The sequence below is a fragment of the Lampetra fluviatilis genome, chromosome 52, assembly GCF_964198595.1.
Source record: "Lampetra fluviatilis chromosome 52, kcLamFluv1.1, whole genome shotgun sequence".
In the NCBI taxonomy this organism is placed as follows: Eukaryota; Metazoa; Chordata; class Hyperoartia; order Petromyzontiformes; family Petromyzontidae; genus Lampetra; species Lampetra fluviatilis.
Window position 1 is genome coordinate 4,833,417 of NC_136326.1, and position 18,129 is coordinate 4,851,545.

General features: G+C 47.2%; 1 protein-coding gene across 1 annotated transcript in view; it reads left to right on the forward strand.

The window, feature by feature from the left end:
• The window catches only part of LOC144949015 (ryanodine receptor 2-like), a 260,188-nt gene that overhangs the window by 186,907 nt on the left and 55,152 nt on the right, over positions 1–18,129 (forward strand). Inside the window, exons 97-102 of the mRNA XM_078878800.1 lie at positions 1,818–1,904; positions 2,672–2,947; positions 3,835–3,965; positions 5,033–5,075; positions 6,258–6,388; positions 12,164–12,190. Coding sequence (XP_078734926.1) covers positions 1,818–1,904; positions 2,672–2,947; positions 3,835–3,965; positions 5,033–5,075; positions 6,258–6,388; positions 12,164–12,190 — 695 coding nt within the window. The remainder of the gene's footprint in view (positions 1–1,817; positions 1,905–2,671; positions 2,948–3,834; positions 3,966–5,032; positions 5,076–6,257; positions 6,389–12,163; positions 12,191–18,129) is intronic.

The window sequence follows — 18,129 nt, forward strand, 5'->3', positions numbered from 1 at the left end:
AGATGCGGAAGGGAAGCACCAGTTTTCAGTTTCAGTTTCATTTATTAGGTATAGCCCTGTGAACAATTCGGCTCTTGAATCGGGTGCAACTGCAACAAACAAAAAACAAAAACATGAACAAGAAAACATCTTAAAGTGACTACGTGACTATGTGAAAACAGAAAATCGAAGAAAAGACAGCAAAATATTGCAGAAAAAGCACCGTACACCAACGCTGTGTGCAAAAATCCCAGTGGGATGCAAGTCAAACAACAACAACAACAACAACCACAAGCCAACTTAGATTAAGGCCATCAGTCTAACTCCGTACTACAACAAACAAACATGGCCAGGGGTGGAGGACGAGAGGCAGACCTAGATAGAGGTGGCTCGAAGTCTGAAGGCCTGTGTGGGGGAGTGGATGTGGACAAAGTGGAGAATCCTGTGTGTGTGTACGTTGAACTTCTTTCGCGCCGTACGCAGCCATCCGTGCTAATCGGAGGTGCTGGGCGGGGGCAATGAATGAGTGGAGAGGTGTGGGGCAGGCACGAGCCCTTAGTAACGTCACGGTGGTGGGGTGAACAAAATGGTGCGGGCGGGATGGAATTACAGAAGGCGCCGTGTGATCAAGATGGGGGACCAAAGGCAGATGAAAACATTCGTTGTCGAGTTTAATCGAGGCCCTAAATTGTGACGGATCTTGCAATCTCCAGAGAGTGAATCTTTACATACCTGATAAGAAAATGCATATATATTATGCCCAGACGCGTACGTACGCGTGTTTGATGTTTAGTGGGTTAGAATACTAATTTGTTCAATTATCTTTCAATCCCTGTTGAGCGTGAAATTTGCATGGAGCAGTTGAGTACAAATTAACGGGAGGGTGTTTATGCCTGTCTCTCTCTCTCTATGCTGGACGAATTAATTAAAATCAATTTAGGGTGAAAAACAACGAACACTTTTCCTTCTCTCGCTAAATTCGACTTGAAAACCGCAAAAAGAACCGTGATCGGGGAGACCTCTTGAGCGTAAGCAACAGCGAGAGTGGTGGCAAGCAAGCGGCGACACTGCTCATCTCCCGCCTTACCCCGAGAACCAATTTACACAGAGGAAGGGGACCACAAGAGGTGGAGGGGATGTAGGATGAGCAACAACAGGAGCATTGAAAGTGCGGCGTTGTTGTTTGGGATAATGGAAGGGCCTTGAAAGAGAGGAAGACCTCGCAGAAAATTGCTTGTCGACGGCGAGGACATCATAAGAGATCGGTGCCAGAAAGACGCGGCCACTGCTGGAGAATAAGTGGAAACAAATGGCAAAATGTTGCAGTGGAGACCTACGGGGGTGATCTGCCCATGGGTCGTGATGATGATGAAGGTGGGGGGGGGGGAGCAAGGCCGGTTGGGATTTCACTCGCCACCAATTTTAGCCGTGACCGGGGGACCGTACTCAGGTCACCGGTTTCGTAGCGTGGTGCGCTAACCACTGTGCCACCCCTCGGGAACATAACCATTGTGTGCGTATTATTATCGTACATAATTGATGCATGGAATTGTACTTAATATGGGAGTTAATTTTCGTAATTATATCAGCTCATTGTAAGGTTCGGTTTATAGTTGTTCTCTAAATGTAATGGGTTTTTACGCGGCGGTTAGGCTTTGTTTACATTATTTAATTCCCAATAAACATTTTGTGTGCTTTCAATATCTCCAAACCTCTTCAAAGCCTCATAATTGACGTACCAGTTTTAATCTTGCAAACATTGAAGCACGCACGCACACACACACACACATGCCACGTGCTCTACACTGTGCGTCTTTGATGTTGGTTTCTTTTTTCAGAATTCATTGGCTCGGAATTTCTACAACCTCCGGATGCTGGCCCTGTTCGTCGCGTTTGCAATCAACTTCATTCTTCTCTTCTACAAGGCAAGATGCCACCATCATCACCACCACCACCATCATCATCGTCACAATCCGTGATCTGCTTACCCCGCGATGGACGGAAGGGCATCCATTAAAGGGAACTCTACAGAGCACCTCTCTGGCAATATTTGGGCCTACTCTTCAATGCTGGTCAGATAACTCGGAAGAAGAGAGAATATGTAAGGTGTGTTCCTTTGCTGACATGGCTCCTACCCTGTGGAATTCTCTAGGTTAGAAACACTTAGTCTGTGCCGCTCTCCATTTGCCCGGGAGAAAAGTGGGGTCAAGTTTTGCCCACTCCTGGCCCCAGCTGGTTCAAGAAACTTAGCAAACTAAACTCAGGGATTGCCCGACCCTCAACATTTTCAAAACAAACTTAATTCCCCAAACCTGTTTCGCCTGGCATTCACAGACGAAAACTAAACATTCTCAAATGTACATTTGTAATGTAACCCGGTTACTCTTCTAAGTGTGTATGTACGAATGTTGAACTTCCTTCGCACAGTACATAGCCAACCGTGCTAATCGAGTGCATGCTTGTAATGTTTGAACGGAGGACGAGAATGTTACGTCGAAGGGACGCCTTGAGAGAAGTTAATTTTGATTGGTTTACATTCCGCTCGGGCTGCAATCCCAAAAACGACACAAGCCCAGATCGGCGCGGTCGGCCACGTGCGGCGCGAAAGAAGTTCACTGTAGATGCGTGCGTTGCATCTTGTCGCTCGGCACTAATCCTGAACGCTCCGAACGCCGGTGACTCGCGCGGCCAGGTGACGACCGACCTCAACGAGATGGCGGAGGAGCTGGAGGAGGCCTCCGGCATCGACCTCGACGACCTGCTGGGCTCGGCCGTCGGCGACGATGACGACGGAGGAGGAGGAGGAGGCAATGGCGGAGGCGGCGGCGACGATGACGACGACGACGAGGACCTCTCCTACTTCATCCTAGAGGAGAGCACGGGATACATGGCCCCGTCGCTCAAGTTCCTCTCCATTGCCCATACGGTGCTCTCCATCCTCTGCATCATCGGATACTACTGCCTCAAGGTGCGCTGGCCTGCTGACAGGGACGGGGGAGGGGGGGCGAGCAAGGGGATTCATGGTCGTCCATTACACGCGTGCGTGTGTGTGCGTGTGTGTGCGTGTGTGTGCGTGTGTGTGCGTGTGCGTGCGTGTGCGCGCGTGTGCGCGCGTGTGCGCGCGTGTGCGCGCGTGTGCGTGCGTGTGCGCGCGTGTGCGCGCGTGTGCGCGTGTGTGCGCGTGTGTGCGTGTGTGTGCGTGTGTGTGTGTTGTGGGGAGCGGTGGTGTAGCGGTTAGCGCGCTGCGCTATGAACCTGGCGACCCGGGTTCGATTCCCGCTCACGGCCAACACCACTGTGACGATTATCTGAACCGGTCCTGGGCCTCCCCTAGGTCGACTCAGCCTCAAATGAGTACCTGGTGCGATGTGTAAACATCACCGATAGGGAGACAAAAGCGGCCGGGCGTGGTACTGGCCACCCACCCCCTCGTGTGCCGTGCCGGCCTTCATAGGTGCTCGCTAATAGCACTTATCCCTGGATTCTGTAAAAGGCTATACGGGGGATCTTTGTCTTTGTATGTGTGTGTGGGGAGCGGTAGTGTGGTGGCTAGCGCGCTGCACTACGAACTCGACGACCCGAGTTCGATACCCGCTCACGGCCAACACCAGTGACGATTATCTGAACCGGGTCCAGGCTTCCCCTAGGTTAACTCAGCCTTAAACGTGTGGCGTGTAAACATCGCCACTTGGGAGATAAAGGTGGCCGGGCGTGGTGCTGGGCACCCACCCCTCGTGTGCCATGTCGGCCTTCATGGATGCTCGCTTAATAGCGCTCGCCCCTAAAGACTGTAAATACTCTACGGGGGGACCTCTGTGGGTGTCAATCTGATGCACAATTCGTTGTTTTGCGCAGGTGCCGTTGGTCGTGTTCAAACGGGAGAAGGAACTCGCCCGGAACCTGGAGTTTGACGGTCTGTACATCACGGAGCAGCCGGACGATGACGACATCAAGGGCCAGTGGGATGGACTCGTCATAAACACCCAGTACGTGCGTGTGCGCGCGCACGCGTGCAAGTCCTCTACGTAATGCGTGCGTCAACGGAGTTACCCACACTCGCCAGATGGCCCAGCGGCAGAGCGAGCGGCTCGCAGTCGGAGCATCAAACTTTGCGGGGAAGGAAACCGGTGCTTCGTGGAATTTCTGCCACTTGGCTCAGGGCTGTGTTAACAGGAGATGAGCGACTACTGCATCGATGCTCATTTGACCGGGAAGTCACTGTCGATTTTGATGATCTGAGAGTTGCTGCGATATCGTGTTTCACGATGCGATACGATAAAAAATTTCCCAATTGCACTATGTGAGTCCAGTTTGACCATGGGAGTCCAGTTTTACCATGGGTAGTCCAGTTTTACCATGGGAAGTCCAGTTTCACCATGGGAGTCTAGTTTCACCATGGGAGGTCCACTTTTACCATGGGAATTCCAGTTTTACCATCGACGTCCAGTTTTACCATGGAAGTCCAGTTTTACCATGGGAAGCCCAGTTTTACCATGGACGTCCAGTTTTACCATGTGAGTCCAGTTTTACCATGCGAAGTCTAGTTTTACCATGGGATGTCCAGTTTTACCATGGGAGTCCAGTTTTACCATGGGAAGTCCAGTTTTACCATGGGAAGTCCAGTTTTACCCTGGAAGTCCAGTTTTACCATGGAAAGTCAGTTTTACCTTCCTGAAATAATCTTGATAATCACTGGGGTCTTTCCTGAGAGAAAAAATATATAATGCATAAAAACAATGCATAATAATTGGTAATAACATGGTTACATGTTTTAACCTCTTATTTAGCCAATCATCCCTCTGTGGATCAATGAAATACGCACACATTTAAAAAAAATATACAATTGTCCTCTGGATAGATTGGTCCTGACCATTGAAATGTATAATTTCCACAACTGGTTCAGAACCACCAGTAGGAAATGCTCACTTTAACACAATTAGACTTCCACCGTCAGGGACAGCTGACGCTAAAACACCAACACGCATCACCCATCGTCGGTAACAAGAGCTGATGCATGCCTCTCATTTTAACTGCGTTGCTTTTGTGCTCGCAGGTCATTTCCCAACAACTACTGGGACAAGTTCATTAAGCGCAAGGTATGAAAGTGAACACTAAGGACGTGCTTCGGGCAGAGCGGACTAACAACCGTTGCAGTGTTTAATAAAAAAAAAAAAGGACGCTTCTCCGGTCATTAAATAAAGAACATTAAAGTGAAATATGTAATCCCGTTATGTGTAAATTCACCACTGAGAACCGTGCTTCTGCTGTGGCATACGGAATCGCACGTTTGTGCGCCCGAGAGAGGGGGGGGTAACGTTGAAGCGGACACACAAAGAGGCCGCATTAACGTCACTTGTTGGATAAGCACAAAGTGGATTATGCAAAGAGGCGAGCGTGGCGATGACTTATCGTGCGAGCGATCCGACTAGTTGCCGCGATTCAGCACCGCGCTGACATTAAACCGGTGGGTTTTCACTTTCTGACGTCGGAGCGTTTCAAACGAGTGCGGTGTGTGTCGCCATGACAACCGTGTTGAAGTTCAGATGGATTAATCCCGGACTATAGAATCCTAATAATACCAAGCTTGTGTGCGTATGTAGTTGCATCGCCAATAGCTCAATCTGCTCTCTATATATACCCAAGGATCGCCACTTCGATGTCATCTGCTAACGAGGCAGTTGGAAAACAATGGTGCAAGTTGACCCCTCTGATCAGCACTGTTGGCTACGTACGGTGCAGAAAAAGTTCAACATGCACCCGTACAAAGTTTCTGATATTTCCCGCGTATGTCCAACCCAGCGGTGAACAGCGCATGGGTTCACCACATGCGGTCGATCGGCATTTCACGTGTGGGGGGGTAGAGTGTGGATATTCCGCCTCTTCCAGGGTGTCTGGCCGGTGTAGAAGAGTAGGCCAAAATAACTCTGAGCGGAGGCCCTTTCTGGCTGCAGGAAGTAATTGCAGGGCTGCACTTTTACCTTCATCAATAATACATGATACCTTTGAGAACACCCTTGATCTTTCTTGTTTATATTTCTCATTTGCGAATATTCAACGGCATGGCCGTCGCTCCTCGGTCTGATAACTAAGGGAATATTTTAGCTCTCCCCAGTCGTGCCGCGCGTCGATGCGTGATGTCCGACGTTTCGTTCCACTAGCCGGGAAAGCTTGCTCGGGGAGAACCGCACCTGGTTAAACAAATTGAACTTGAAACTCGAACTTTTAACGCTTTCCCTCGATTCAACGTAACCCGTCGCTGTCGTTGCATCGGCACGCAGGTAATGGAGAAGTACGGAGATTTCTACGGCCGCGACCGCATGAGTGAGCTCCTGGGTCTCGACAAGAACACGCTGGACTTCAGCAAGGAGATGTCCGCACCTGAGGAGCAGGAGAGCCTCCTCACCATCATGTAAGTCTGGAAGGTTCCATGGTAACAGCCGAGCGACGGTGTGTGTGTAAGTCAGGCAGGGTCCATGGTAACAGCCGAGCGTCGGTGTGTGTGTAAGTCAGGCAGGGTCCATGGTAACAGCCGAGCGACGGTGTGTGTGTAAGTCAGGCAGGGTCCATGGTAGCAGCCGAGCGTCGGTGTGTGTGTAAGTCAGGCAGGGTCCATGGTAACAGCCGTGCGTCGGTGTGTGTGTAAGTCAGGCAGGGTTCATGGTAACAGCCGTGCGTCGGTGTGTGTGTAAGTCAGGCAGGGTCCATGGTAACAGCCGAGCGTCGGTGTGTGTGTAAGTCAGGCAGGGTCCATGGTAACAGCCGAGCGTCGGTGTGTGTGTAAGTCAGGCAGGGTCCATGGTAACAGCCGAGCGTCGGTGTGTGTGTAAGTCAGGCAGGTTCCATGGTAGCAGCCGAGCGTCGGTGCGTGTGTAAGTCAGGCAGGGTCCATGGTAACAGCCGAGCGTCGGTGTGTGTGTAAGTCAGGCAGGGTCCATGGTAGCAGCCGAGCGTCGGTGCGTGTGTAAGTCAGGCAGGTTCCATAGATAGCAGAGAGCGGCTTGTGTTTGTTTGGGTGGGGAGACCTTGCCACACAAAGTGACTGTAAGGGTTTGTGTCTCAGGCTGGAGCTGGTGACCCGGGCATTCGCATTATATTTCTTTGTCTGTGTACACCTATCAGACACGTAGAAGTTGCATGCAGCTGAAAGTGCCATCATAAAAACATGAGATTTTGATTCTCCACTCCCACGCTCGTCACCAAGGAGATAAAACTAGGTTATTAAGTGCCACAAAATTGATGGTCTCAGCAAGTCAATTATACTAATCCCAGCGGGTGACCAGGTGAAAGGCAGGACAGAAACAATTATTATGGAAAGTAATGATGAGAGGCATTTAGCGATGCATCGATTCATCGATTGAAGTCGGTTATTACGCTCACAATACACATGTCGAATAGTGCTCGTGTTGCTCTACTTTGATTCCGATTGTAGTATCCGCTATTGCATGAGATTAGTTCAGTGCCATGATGGTTTTGTGAGTTGCGTTGGGAACCCAGTCACTTGACTTCTGAGTTCAAGACGTGACCAATATTATTCGTAAAAAACTTTTTTTTTTCCTGGTCAGATCATGTAAATATACATGTGTCGTTAGCCCACCACCACCCGACGCAGCCAATTAGTGAGGTTTGTCACGTAAATAAAACGTGTCAATTCGTTACTTATTCTGCACACCAGTGTACTCAAATTGTAAATCTTGTGGGTTTACTCTCCAACACACCGGTGTGCTGAAGTTGTAACGAATTGCCACGTTTTTTGTTTACGTGACGACCCTTACTAATTGGCTGTATCGTGCGGTGACCGGTTAACGGCACATTTATATTCGCGGGATTGAACCCAAAAAAACCTTCATTATGAATTGAGCCCTGGCCGCAGTTCCAATTCGAGTAGCCAACGGTATCCGAATCCGCCCTCACTGCCGCCCCAAACATCCCCCCTTCAACCAGAAACAGAAATCTTTAGTTATACTGCAGGAGGAATCCGATGAGCTAGAAAGCTCTTTTCCACAGATGTCCACTCTGGGCACTGGGTCAGAAAGTTACAATAAACAATCCGAAAGCACAATAGGATGTGCAAAGTTTATAAAAGGTAAGCGAATCACTTAAAAAGTATATATATGTTTATTTTACCAGGTAAAGCCCACTGAGCTATTAGCTCTTTCGGAAGCGACCTGGCCACAAATGATAGCTCAACGAATTGGCTTATCATAAGAACATTTATCGCAGCCAGGTAATCTAAATTCTCCAAATAATCTCATCCAAATAATATAAACGCGCCCTTAGAAGCATTGAGAAGTATGCTCCAATTACGCCCAGAACTGACACACTGTGGGGAGCCTTCATCTAGCAGTGGACTTGCAAAGGCCTGGACATTTACATGATCACCTATAACAATGGGTTCACACAACCAGGGCCAGATTAAGATTGTGTAGGCCCCTGGGCTACAGGTACTGTGAGGCCCCCAGTAATATTTTCCAAAGGAAAACAAAGTTGAAGAAAAATACAATTAATTTTCACAAGGCTAACAACAAATATAATTCAGCATTCACAAATGGCATTTCATCTCTGGAGGCCCCTGGGCTGCAGCCTTGAAAGCCCCGTGCCTTAATCCGGCCCTGCACACGACCCCAACGGCCACCAGAGACGCTACATCCACCGCCAAAATTCAGCATTTACGGTGACATCGCAGGGAACGGAAAGAAAATCTTAATAGGCCTTGATTGTTATTTTCAGGTTAGCCTCACTCTTCTCTCTCTCTCTCAGAAGGGTCCTGCCCCCCCTCCCTGGGTATGTTTGGCCGGTTCCGTTCACGAGTATGTTTCCAACGTGGGATTGGCTCGCCACTACTCGGCTGCGTCGTAGTCTCGACGGGCTTCGGGACACGCGCGTGTGACGCAAACGACGATGTTTGCGCACCTCACCGGATCACGGAGGTTTAATTTGCGTGACATTTGAGCGGAGATTAAAGCAACGTCACCGTATCTGCCCCCCCCCCCCCTCTCAGGGTGCACGTATTTGCATGAAGGCAAATAAATGCCCAGTTGGCCGTGCCCGTCAGAGGCTGTCTTGCGACTCAAAGCGATGGCGCTGGGATTATAACGGCGGCAGTTCGTAACGTTTCCAGCGCAACACACAAGGCGGCTTCGAGCAATCCCGGGAACAGTGTTCGTGGATCGAGGACAAAATGCAGAGTCCGTTATTGGTGATGTAGTTGAAAAGATTAAATGCGGTTTAGTTTCATGCTTCGTCAAAATACGAAGCTGTGTTTTTTTGACGCCGAAAACATTCGTAGTGTTTTGTATACCGTATTTTTTTTGCCGACATAGTTACGTGGCTTTGCGAGCCAGCGAACACTGCATTCTTGTTTCGCATTCTGAATTCATGAGGATAATGGTGCTGAGGATAATGTGGAGCGGTGGTTAGCTTACTACACAATGAACCCTGGTCACCCAAGTTAGATGCCCTGCCATGGTTATCGTCAGTAGCAAGTGATATCTGAACCGATCTTGGATCCCTTCAGCGTACTTCACCGACCCTTAATGAATGACCAGAATGGTGAAGTATGGCTAAACAACCCCCCACGACTGGCGTGGCATGCGGAGACCATCATTCAGCAGTGGATTGATAAGGAGATGTTCATTTTATGTCCTGTCCCATTTCGAGGGATCATTTTTTGTTAAATATTGCAGAACACTGATGTGTAAAAACCACAGTTTTTTTATGCAGTGTTAAAACCACAGTTTTTACAATGCATAAAATGAGCATTGTTTAATGTTGTGTAAGAGATGCCTACGTAGGTTTTGCGATATCATTTTTTAGGACCATTCCCTAATATGACACAGGTATTCTGATGATTTAAACAGTTGCAGAAGCGATAACACAAGACAATTGGTGGTAACATAAAAAAAACTTCTTAGAATTTAATAATGCTTAACATGTTTAACATTTCAAAAATAGTAATTGAATTTGAATATGCCGCGTATAGATGCTAGTTATGACAATTATATACGTAATATTGCCTGCTAAATATAAATTGTTGGACGTAATGTGAGATTTCGTACTTCCCCCGTGCTCATAATTACATAAGGTGTCAGAATTTTATTGAATTTGTCTCCACGCTTTGTCACAACCAATGTCACTCCAGAAACTTTGTGAGGCTTGCTCAAGCAAACTCTGTCATCATCACAAGCGCAATGCATTGTTGGAGATGCATTTTCGAATTGTGTCTGCCACTAACAGCCATTCGACTAAAAAATGCCACTCGTTTGTTTTCAATAACCGCCACCCCTGAAAGCCACACTAAGCTGTGTTCATTTTCGCTCGTGGTCTGCTTCACAACGCTAGGTCAGTCGGGCCAAATTTGTACGACGATTTGCTTCTGAGGCTTATTCGTTAAAATTGGAGAGTTCATCATTTTGCGTTTTTGCAGATTTTGCGCCCAGATTTACACCCAAGAATCCACGTTTCCATTTTAAATAATTCCCATTAAGACCAGTGTAAGTAAAAGGCCCCTTTCATGCACGTTATTTACAGCAGTGTTCGCTATGAACACAATTATTATAATTTCGTGGAGCAGCGTCTTTAACGGGAAATTCCGATTTCACACCGCTGGACACACGAGGCATAGTTGGGTCAACCGCCGTGGCGTAACGGTCAGTGCGATGGACTTGCGATTGATTCGATATTTGCGGCACGGCGGTTGAAAGAACGGTGGGGCAAGTTTTTGTTTAAAACACAAAAATCCCCACCAACGACTCTGTGCACCCGACCATCTCAGTGGGTTCACCACAGCTCGTTGATGAGTGGGGGGGCCACGTGTGGTGGGGTAGATTGCCAGTACTCCCACCTCTTCCCGAGACTCTCTGGCCAGCGTGGAAGAGTAGGCCAAATACCCCGCTGGAAGGGCTCTCCTGAGCTCTGTCTGGAAGGGGGGGGGGGGGTTCCCTTTCGCAGTGGCGCGAGCGAGGAATTGCAGGGCTGCACCTTGATCGTAAGTTTCGGACACACGTCTCGGATAAATTCATTTGTTAGTGGGGCTGATGAGATTGTAAAAATAGTCACTATCATTAGTCACCACTTGGTGAAGTGGTTGCTTTAAGCATACACCGCTGCTTTGGTCCTATCCATTAAGCACGTGGAATGCTCTCCACGGTGATGAAGATCATTATTTTTTCCCTCATTGAAAGAACAAAAGAAGAATGCAATCGTGTCGTATTTTCTGAAGTGCGTGAATGCATTGGGCACGTTTCCATTATCTCCTTTTAAAGTGTAGAACACGTTTTAGAAACACATTTGACGATGTTCTCATGTTTGCTCAACATCCTCCCCGATTTTGATCAGTAAAAAAAGATATCTAAATCTCCTCAAATATTTAATGATGTCTAAGTTCATAACCCAAAACAGGAAAACGTGAACTTCTATGCGTATTTGATGTGTGATCTGAAACCTCAGCCATTAAAAAGTAAAGCTGCTTTTCATGATGTGATTTACATGCTATCTTGAATTATGTTTTTTTTAATGCATAAAAATACGAATTAATGCACCACTGAGGTCCTGGGTTTCAATCCAGGCAGCTGCATGTGAATAAACTGGGTCCTTAAGTTGAATAAATTGATCGCCTAAGCCCGGCTTCCAGCGATGGCACAAAAAACACCATCACATTTGGTTCTGCTGATAATTTGGTTGAATTACAGCTATTGAGAACAAAATTATCCGTTTGACTCCCATGGACTTCACTCGTATATGCAGGGTGAGTGGGGTTTGCGCTGCTTGCTTCCGTGTGAACCAGAGGTCACTTGAATGGATCTCAGAGGCAGCTCTGTGAAATCCACTTCTGCGGGCTGTTTTCTAACGGAAGGGTCGACACTGCTCTGGCGCAACATCCAAGCGGATTCTTGGTCTCGTGATGACGCGACGACAATAACACAATCTTGGTACAATTCGGGGGGAACATTTTTCGAAATAAATGTTTTATTAAATATTTGTTGTTAATATACAGTACGTAAAAAAAAGCATAATTCAATGTTTATTTTAAATGATTCTCAAATCTTGTTGAGATCACACGTGTCTGTTTGAAATGAAGAGCCCTTCATTGCAATGAAACAGAGTATGTTGCTTGCTGTTCATCGCTAATCGTATGTTGTCCATTTCATAACCCTGTTTTTCTCCACGACGCGCTTGCACTGTGAAGCGGGTTATTTACTGGAAAGCAGAAAAGGTAGACCCATCATTTTGACTCTCTTCTCTTGGTGTGTTGTTGTTGTTGCATGCTCTTAACGTTGCTTTCCTTTTCAAAGTGTCCCCCCTTCCCCCCCCCCCCACTCTGCTCTCCCGGGTCGAACCTGTAAACGTTGCTCCATTCCGTGCAGGGGGTAAAACTCCACTCCAGTTACTTGCAGTGCAGATACAACTATTTTTGTCCTTATTACCGTTTTATTTCAAATCAGTCATTTTTGACACCCTCCATTCGCCAGGCGGCAAACGCAGCGAGGTGACAGGTTTCTAGTTTTCGGTTTCATCAGGGAAGAGAATTCTTGGAGAAGCTACCACCACTTTGGAAATCGTGAATACTCTACAGAAGTATTCACGATTTGCTCGATAGCGTAATCAATCAACTTCTGTTACATTGGGACAGTTATTGCTATTTGTGGAATTTAAATTCTTCATCACTTATGAATCATAATATATTTGGGTTTTCACGCCAGTACACAACGGGCGAATCACTTGAATAGTTATATTATAGGGCCTTGAACGTCCACTTTACAGCTGATGGTATTTGCTGGTAATTCACGATGCAAATTACTTAAATTACCACGTTGTTTTTAGTAGGAATCAAACCGTCAGTATCTCCCAGGTGACTCTATCCTGGAGCCCATGTAAACACAGTGGCGACTGGTGGGTCAACATTTATTTTGCGAGGTGGTGGCAGCCCGAGGAGGCGTTCATCCAGCAGTGGACCGTGACCCATGGCTCGTTGTGATGACGAATTGAATTTGATGGTGGGACAATCTTGCCTCGACGCCCCATGCCAGGCCAGCCACCGCTGTGTAAATGCCTCGATGCTGACGGTTCTAATCACTAGGATATCAAGTCTATTGGTGTAGGATGAATCAACAATGGGGATAATATTGCTGTACTCATTGCACCATTTTTCTGGCACTTTATCCAATTGTCACACTTATTGGGCCTTCATTTGGTAAAAAAGGACAGGCTCATTCCAGAGGCTGTTTTTTGAATCAGCAGGCGTGCTTGTATCAGAGTTCACCTTGGAGAGATCATTCCTAGGGTGTCTCTTGCAATAGCTGGTAATAGGGGTTGAACGATTTGTTGTGAAGACTCGTGAGATGTTTATTGCAATAGTGAGGTCACGGACTATGTGAGAAACACAGCCTCTTGTGGGGAAAAATACGAGCCCCCTGAAGCAATCACTACAGGGCAGATAAATACATAAATAATGTCTCCTTCCCACGTGTGTTTCTCCACGCAAAGAGTGCAATTCTGTTTTCCACCATCCATCGACTGCACGACCTTCTGAGTGCATTGTTTCAATGTTAGAAAACTGTGGACCGGTTTCAGGAGTCGGGTTTGCTTGAACCAAACGCTGTTGAACTGCCCCATGTTTGTAAGCAAGGACTCTTTTCTGTAAGAAATGGGTCCACGTTCAATGCAAAAAGGTGCAGATAGACATTTCACCTAGGTCGCAAACACAGTTGGGGTTAATTTCTGACTTTCAGTAAACGTTTGTGTTCGCAGTCTTAGCTTAAGCATAAACATGGTTTATTGATGAATTATCAGTGCTCTGCGTGTTGCCTGGTGTTCGTCTGTGGATTAGAGTCACACTTGAACCTCACATTTCTTGCATTGAGAGCATTGCCAATGGCGAAAGTTGTGTACCCCCTGCTGTGTCTGGAGCCACGTTGAGAAGTGTGCTAATGTGTAAAGTGTTGGCTCAATACGGCCCTAGTCATAATCTGTGTGATTTTTTTGTGCGAAGAAACCAGGTATTGTATTCATTCACCCATTCACTCATAAACGCTTTTCACCCGTCACTCAATGTACTTTTCAAGTAATATTGACGCAGTTCATGTTGATTCCTTACTATTCACTTATTTTCTTTTACGGGTATCGCTATTCAACGGTCGATTTGAATTACACATTAATGCGTTTTTTCATTGTTCGCGTTTTACAAACATTTCTGTATATTAACGTGCTCCTACTGACCGACTTATGATCCTTCACCTACTTATGTTCCTTCAACGCTCAGTTGTGATACCTTTATTTACGTATTCAAGTGCATAACCAAACCTTTAAAACGTGTTTAATCTTGGCAGCCGAATCCCGTTTGCCCCCCCCCCCATGTATTTGTGAAGCCGGCCCAAGTTTTAAACGTGACGGCACTTTAAACCATGGACACGTGAGGCCGCTTGCTTAGGGCTCCTCTGGTCCTGTCGTTTGGTTTCAGGCCACTGTTTTCAGGCCACTGCTGTAGACTAAAACTTATAACCAGCGATCATTCTGCAATCTCAATAATAATAATAATAACAACAACAACAACACCACTGGTGGATCCAGTACTTTGGAGGCAAGAGTTGGTGGCTCATATAAGATGAGTGAGACTCCCAAACCTGCTGGCCCTGGGTGATGGAAGTACAGCAAGAAGGTTCATTAACTCGCCCTTTGAGTGTGTTATCCCCTCGTATGCAAAGGTCTTCTCTTAGTAATCCAGTTTCTTCCCACATACAAACTCCTCGGAATTGGCCCAAAACATTATAATGTGGGAACTTTCTTTAAAAAGAGTCTTGAGATTCAGTGAGTATTTCATGGTCAAAGTTCATGAATGTTCTGAGTTTGGTGCAGTACTATAATCTACGGCCCTATGTCGTTTCTAATGACTACTATATTTTCCACCAGGGAGGAGCGTTCATTGTGTTGATAGACGAGGCAAATATTTCTCACTGGAATCTTTGTCAGACGACTGTCCCCACACATGCGTGACAAGAAAAGCAGTCTCAGGTTCCAATGGCATAACCCCCCCCCCCCCACTTTAAAAATCCAAGTCTAACTCCTAACCCCTGAGCCTAACCCCTTCATCATTAAGCCCAACCACAAACTCCTAGTCATTAACCCCTACTCCTAAAACCTAATGCTAACTATGAACCACAACCCCTTACCCGAGACCATAACCTAAACCCATAGTCCTAATCACTGACCTCTAACCCCGAGCCCTAACACCAAACCCATAAATCAATGCCTTACCCTGAACCCGAACTTTTAACCCCTTTAACCCAATCCATAAGCCATGACGCTAAACCCATACCACTTAACCCCGAATCGTTAAATCCCAATTATAAACCGTAACATTTAACCCCTAAACATGTAGCCCTACCCATGAGCCCTAACCCTATCCATAAGCCCAAACCCTTAAATGTGACCCTAAATCCCTAACCCTAATGCCTAGTGATAAACTCTATCCTTAACCTTAACAGATTACTTTAAAACTTAAACGTAAACTCCTAACCCTATCCCCGAAACATATAACCCAAAATCCTATCCATAACCTTAACATATTACTCTAAACCCAAAACGTTGATTCCTAACCCTAAACCCATAACCCCATAACCCCAAAACCTATCCCTAACCTTAACAGTCGACTTTAAACCCTAGACATTAACCCTGAACCCCCTGACCCCTAGCCCTTTACCCTGCACAAACAATTTAATAAGTGGCATCCCATCATATTTAATCAATTGGAACCCGAGGAAGCTCTGTGTTTAGAAATAAAATTGCCCTTGTCAACTTTGTAATCGTCTGCGGGCATATTCGTGGCAGATAGCATGGAATGTATACTTTTAATGGGAGCAGCGTGCAAACCCCACGCAGTGCGAACAACGCTCAAACTTTTCAGCGGGATTCTTTAGACGCCTCCTTGCTGTTCTACCAACCTCCCCCAACCGCCGCCCCACCAAAGTCATTGCCCATCAGTTCATCGTCAGATGCTTTTGATGGCTCTAACATTTGGGTGAATTCACCAAACCTTGCCCCCGAGATTGTTGGATTACAAATCCGAGAAGCGTAAATGCACAAGAGGGGGGGCTCTGTGGATCGAACTCTCGACTCACGGACCAGAAGGCTGAGAATTCACATCCTGGCAGGATGCTAAACTCGGGCCCAGCAGTTATCGTTTACGGGTTGATCAAATGAGCACCACCTTGAGACATCAACGGTGGCTGTGTGTAGGGATAGGCTAGCCCGTGCCATAGAAATGTGGGATTTCCATGACTGGCTCAGGTCTACCGGTGGTGCCATCTTCCCATACAATTTGTAATTTGAACAACGATTTTCTTTTATTACTTTGAGATCAATTCATGCTTTTGTCGGACCAAAATGGGATAATCTTAAAGAGGAATAGCATGTTTTCGTGCGAGGCCTAGATCCCAGAACTCTGGATCGTCTGATTGTCAAAACTGACTTTTGCAATGTTCGATTGCATCAAATCGTGTCCGGTTTGTGTGCTGTCATGGAAGCCAACGAATTGCATTGATGTGAACAGGGGCATGGGGGTGTGGGGTTGAACTTCCACTCATGTGTCATAGAGTATAATCCCCCCCCCCCCGAGTGAATAATTCACTAAACCTAACTGTAGCTTATCCCTTACAAAAATGAACCTCCACCCCTGTCCCCCCCTCCCTTGGGTTTTGTTAAGGTTCTTAGGGAGGGATATGCCGAGATAGCAGCAGCAGCGTGGCTGAGTGGCTCTGGCCGATTGTCAATGCCCTTGTCAGAACACTGAACCAGCACCGCTGTGGGTCCTTTTGGGGGGGGGGGGCGGAAGGCGGGGGGGGTCAGGAAAGGACAAGAGCTTCACTTTGACAAGGGTTGCCTCCAAATGTAATCCGTCCTATTTTAAATTTTTTGGTTTCTTCTGCTTCCGTATTAAATGTTGCGTGGCGCAGGGGCCGCAGCGACAACAGTCACAATGTTCCTCGCGCGACGTCGCAGGTCCGGCGGCCGCGAGCGTGCGGTCGCCGGTCGGCCGATGAATCGTCTGCGCCCAGTGCAGCCGGCTAATCGTCCGCGCCCAATGCGGCCGATGAATCGTCCGCACCCAGTGCGGTGTCCGTGCACGCCGTGGAGTGGTCGTTTTCTCCTCGATGTTTCAACAGAGTCTGACCTCTCCAGGGCGCAGCGGCAATTGTTTAATCTTCGGCAGATTTCGACGGGCCTCCTCGGCCTTAAATGCATTTCCTAAATCCGGCGCGCGCCCATCGCCCCTTGCGCATGTTCGCTTTTGAACGACGCCGTCGTCTCAAGCCGAGCGAGTTGAATGTGAAACGTCGCTCGAAACTAATTATGATCACCCCCCACCACGCCACCGCCCCCTTACTATGAAGGTGAAGAGAAGGTGAAGGGATGCGGGGTAGGGATGGGGAAGGGTCATAGGTCGCGGAGGCTGTGGCGTCTGGTCGCTTGAGGTAAGAAGCGTACCGCCACAGCCCAGACTGCTCTCTCACTCACTGTCGTGGACACGTAGCTTTAGTTTCTCTAAATTAGAACGGATGGAACTACGGCTGGGTTTAGTTGTTTGTACGTAACGTTGAACTTCTTTCGCACCGTACGTCGCACAACCGGCCGTGCGAATCGGAGTCGCGGGGTGTAGGGCAGCAAACTAATCGCAAACATTTACAATGGCAGCCAAGTTGGTAGCACGTACGTGACGCAGAGATAACTCCTCTCGCATTTCCTACACATTTGACAAGTCACGTCAATAATGCTGTGTGGCCTTGAAAGTAAATACGTAATTATATTATCGGGGATGTTTCAGGCAATTTCTTCACAGCACATTTCTTCCAGCTGAATACCTTACTGTTTCTACAGCTCTCCCAGCCTCTCAGAAATACTGAGTAATCACACGATCGCACAATTTTAATCGATAATTCCAATAATAATAACAACAATTATAACAAATTATTTGGGTCTTTCGGTAAAGCTACGTAGATATAAAAAAATAATAAAAATAATAACAATATCATGACGTTTCGATCGCAACACAAGCAATCGTCATCATGCGATCGATCGCAACACAAGCAATCGTCATCAGGTGAACGATTGCTTGTGTTGCGATTGAAACGTCGTGATATTGTTATTATTTGTATTATT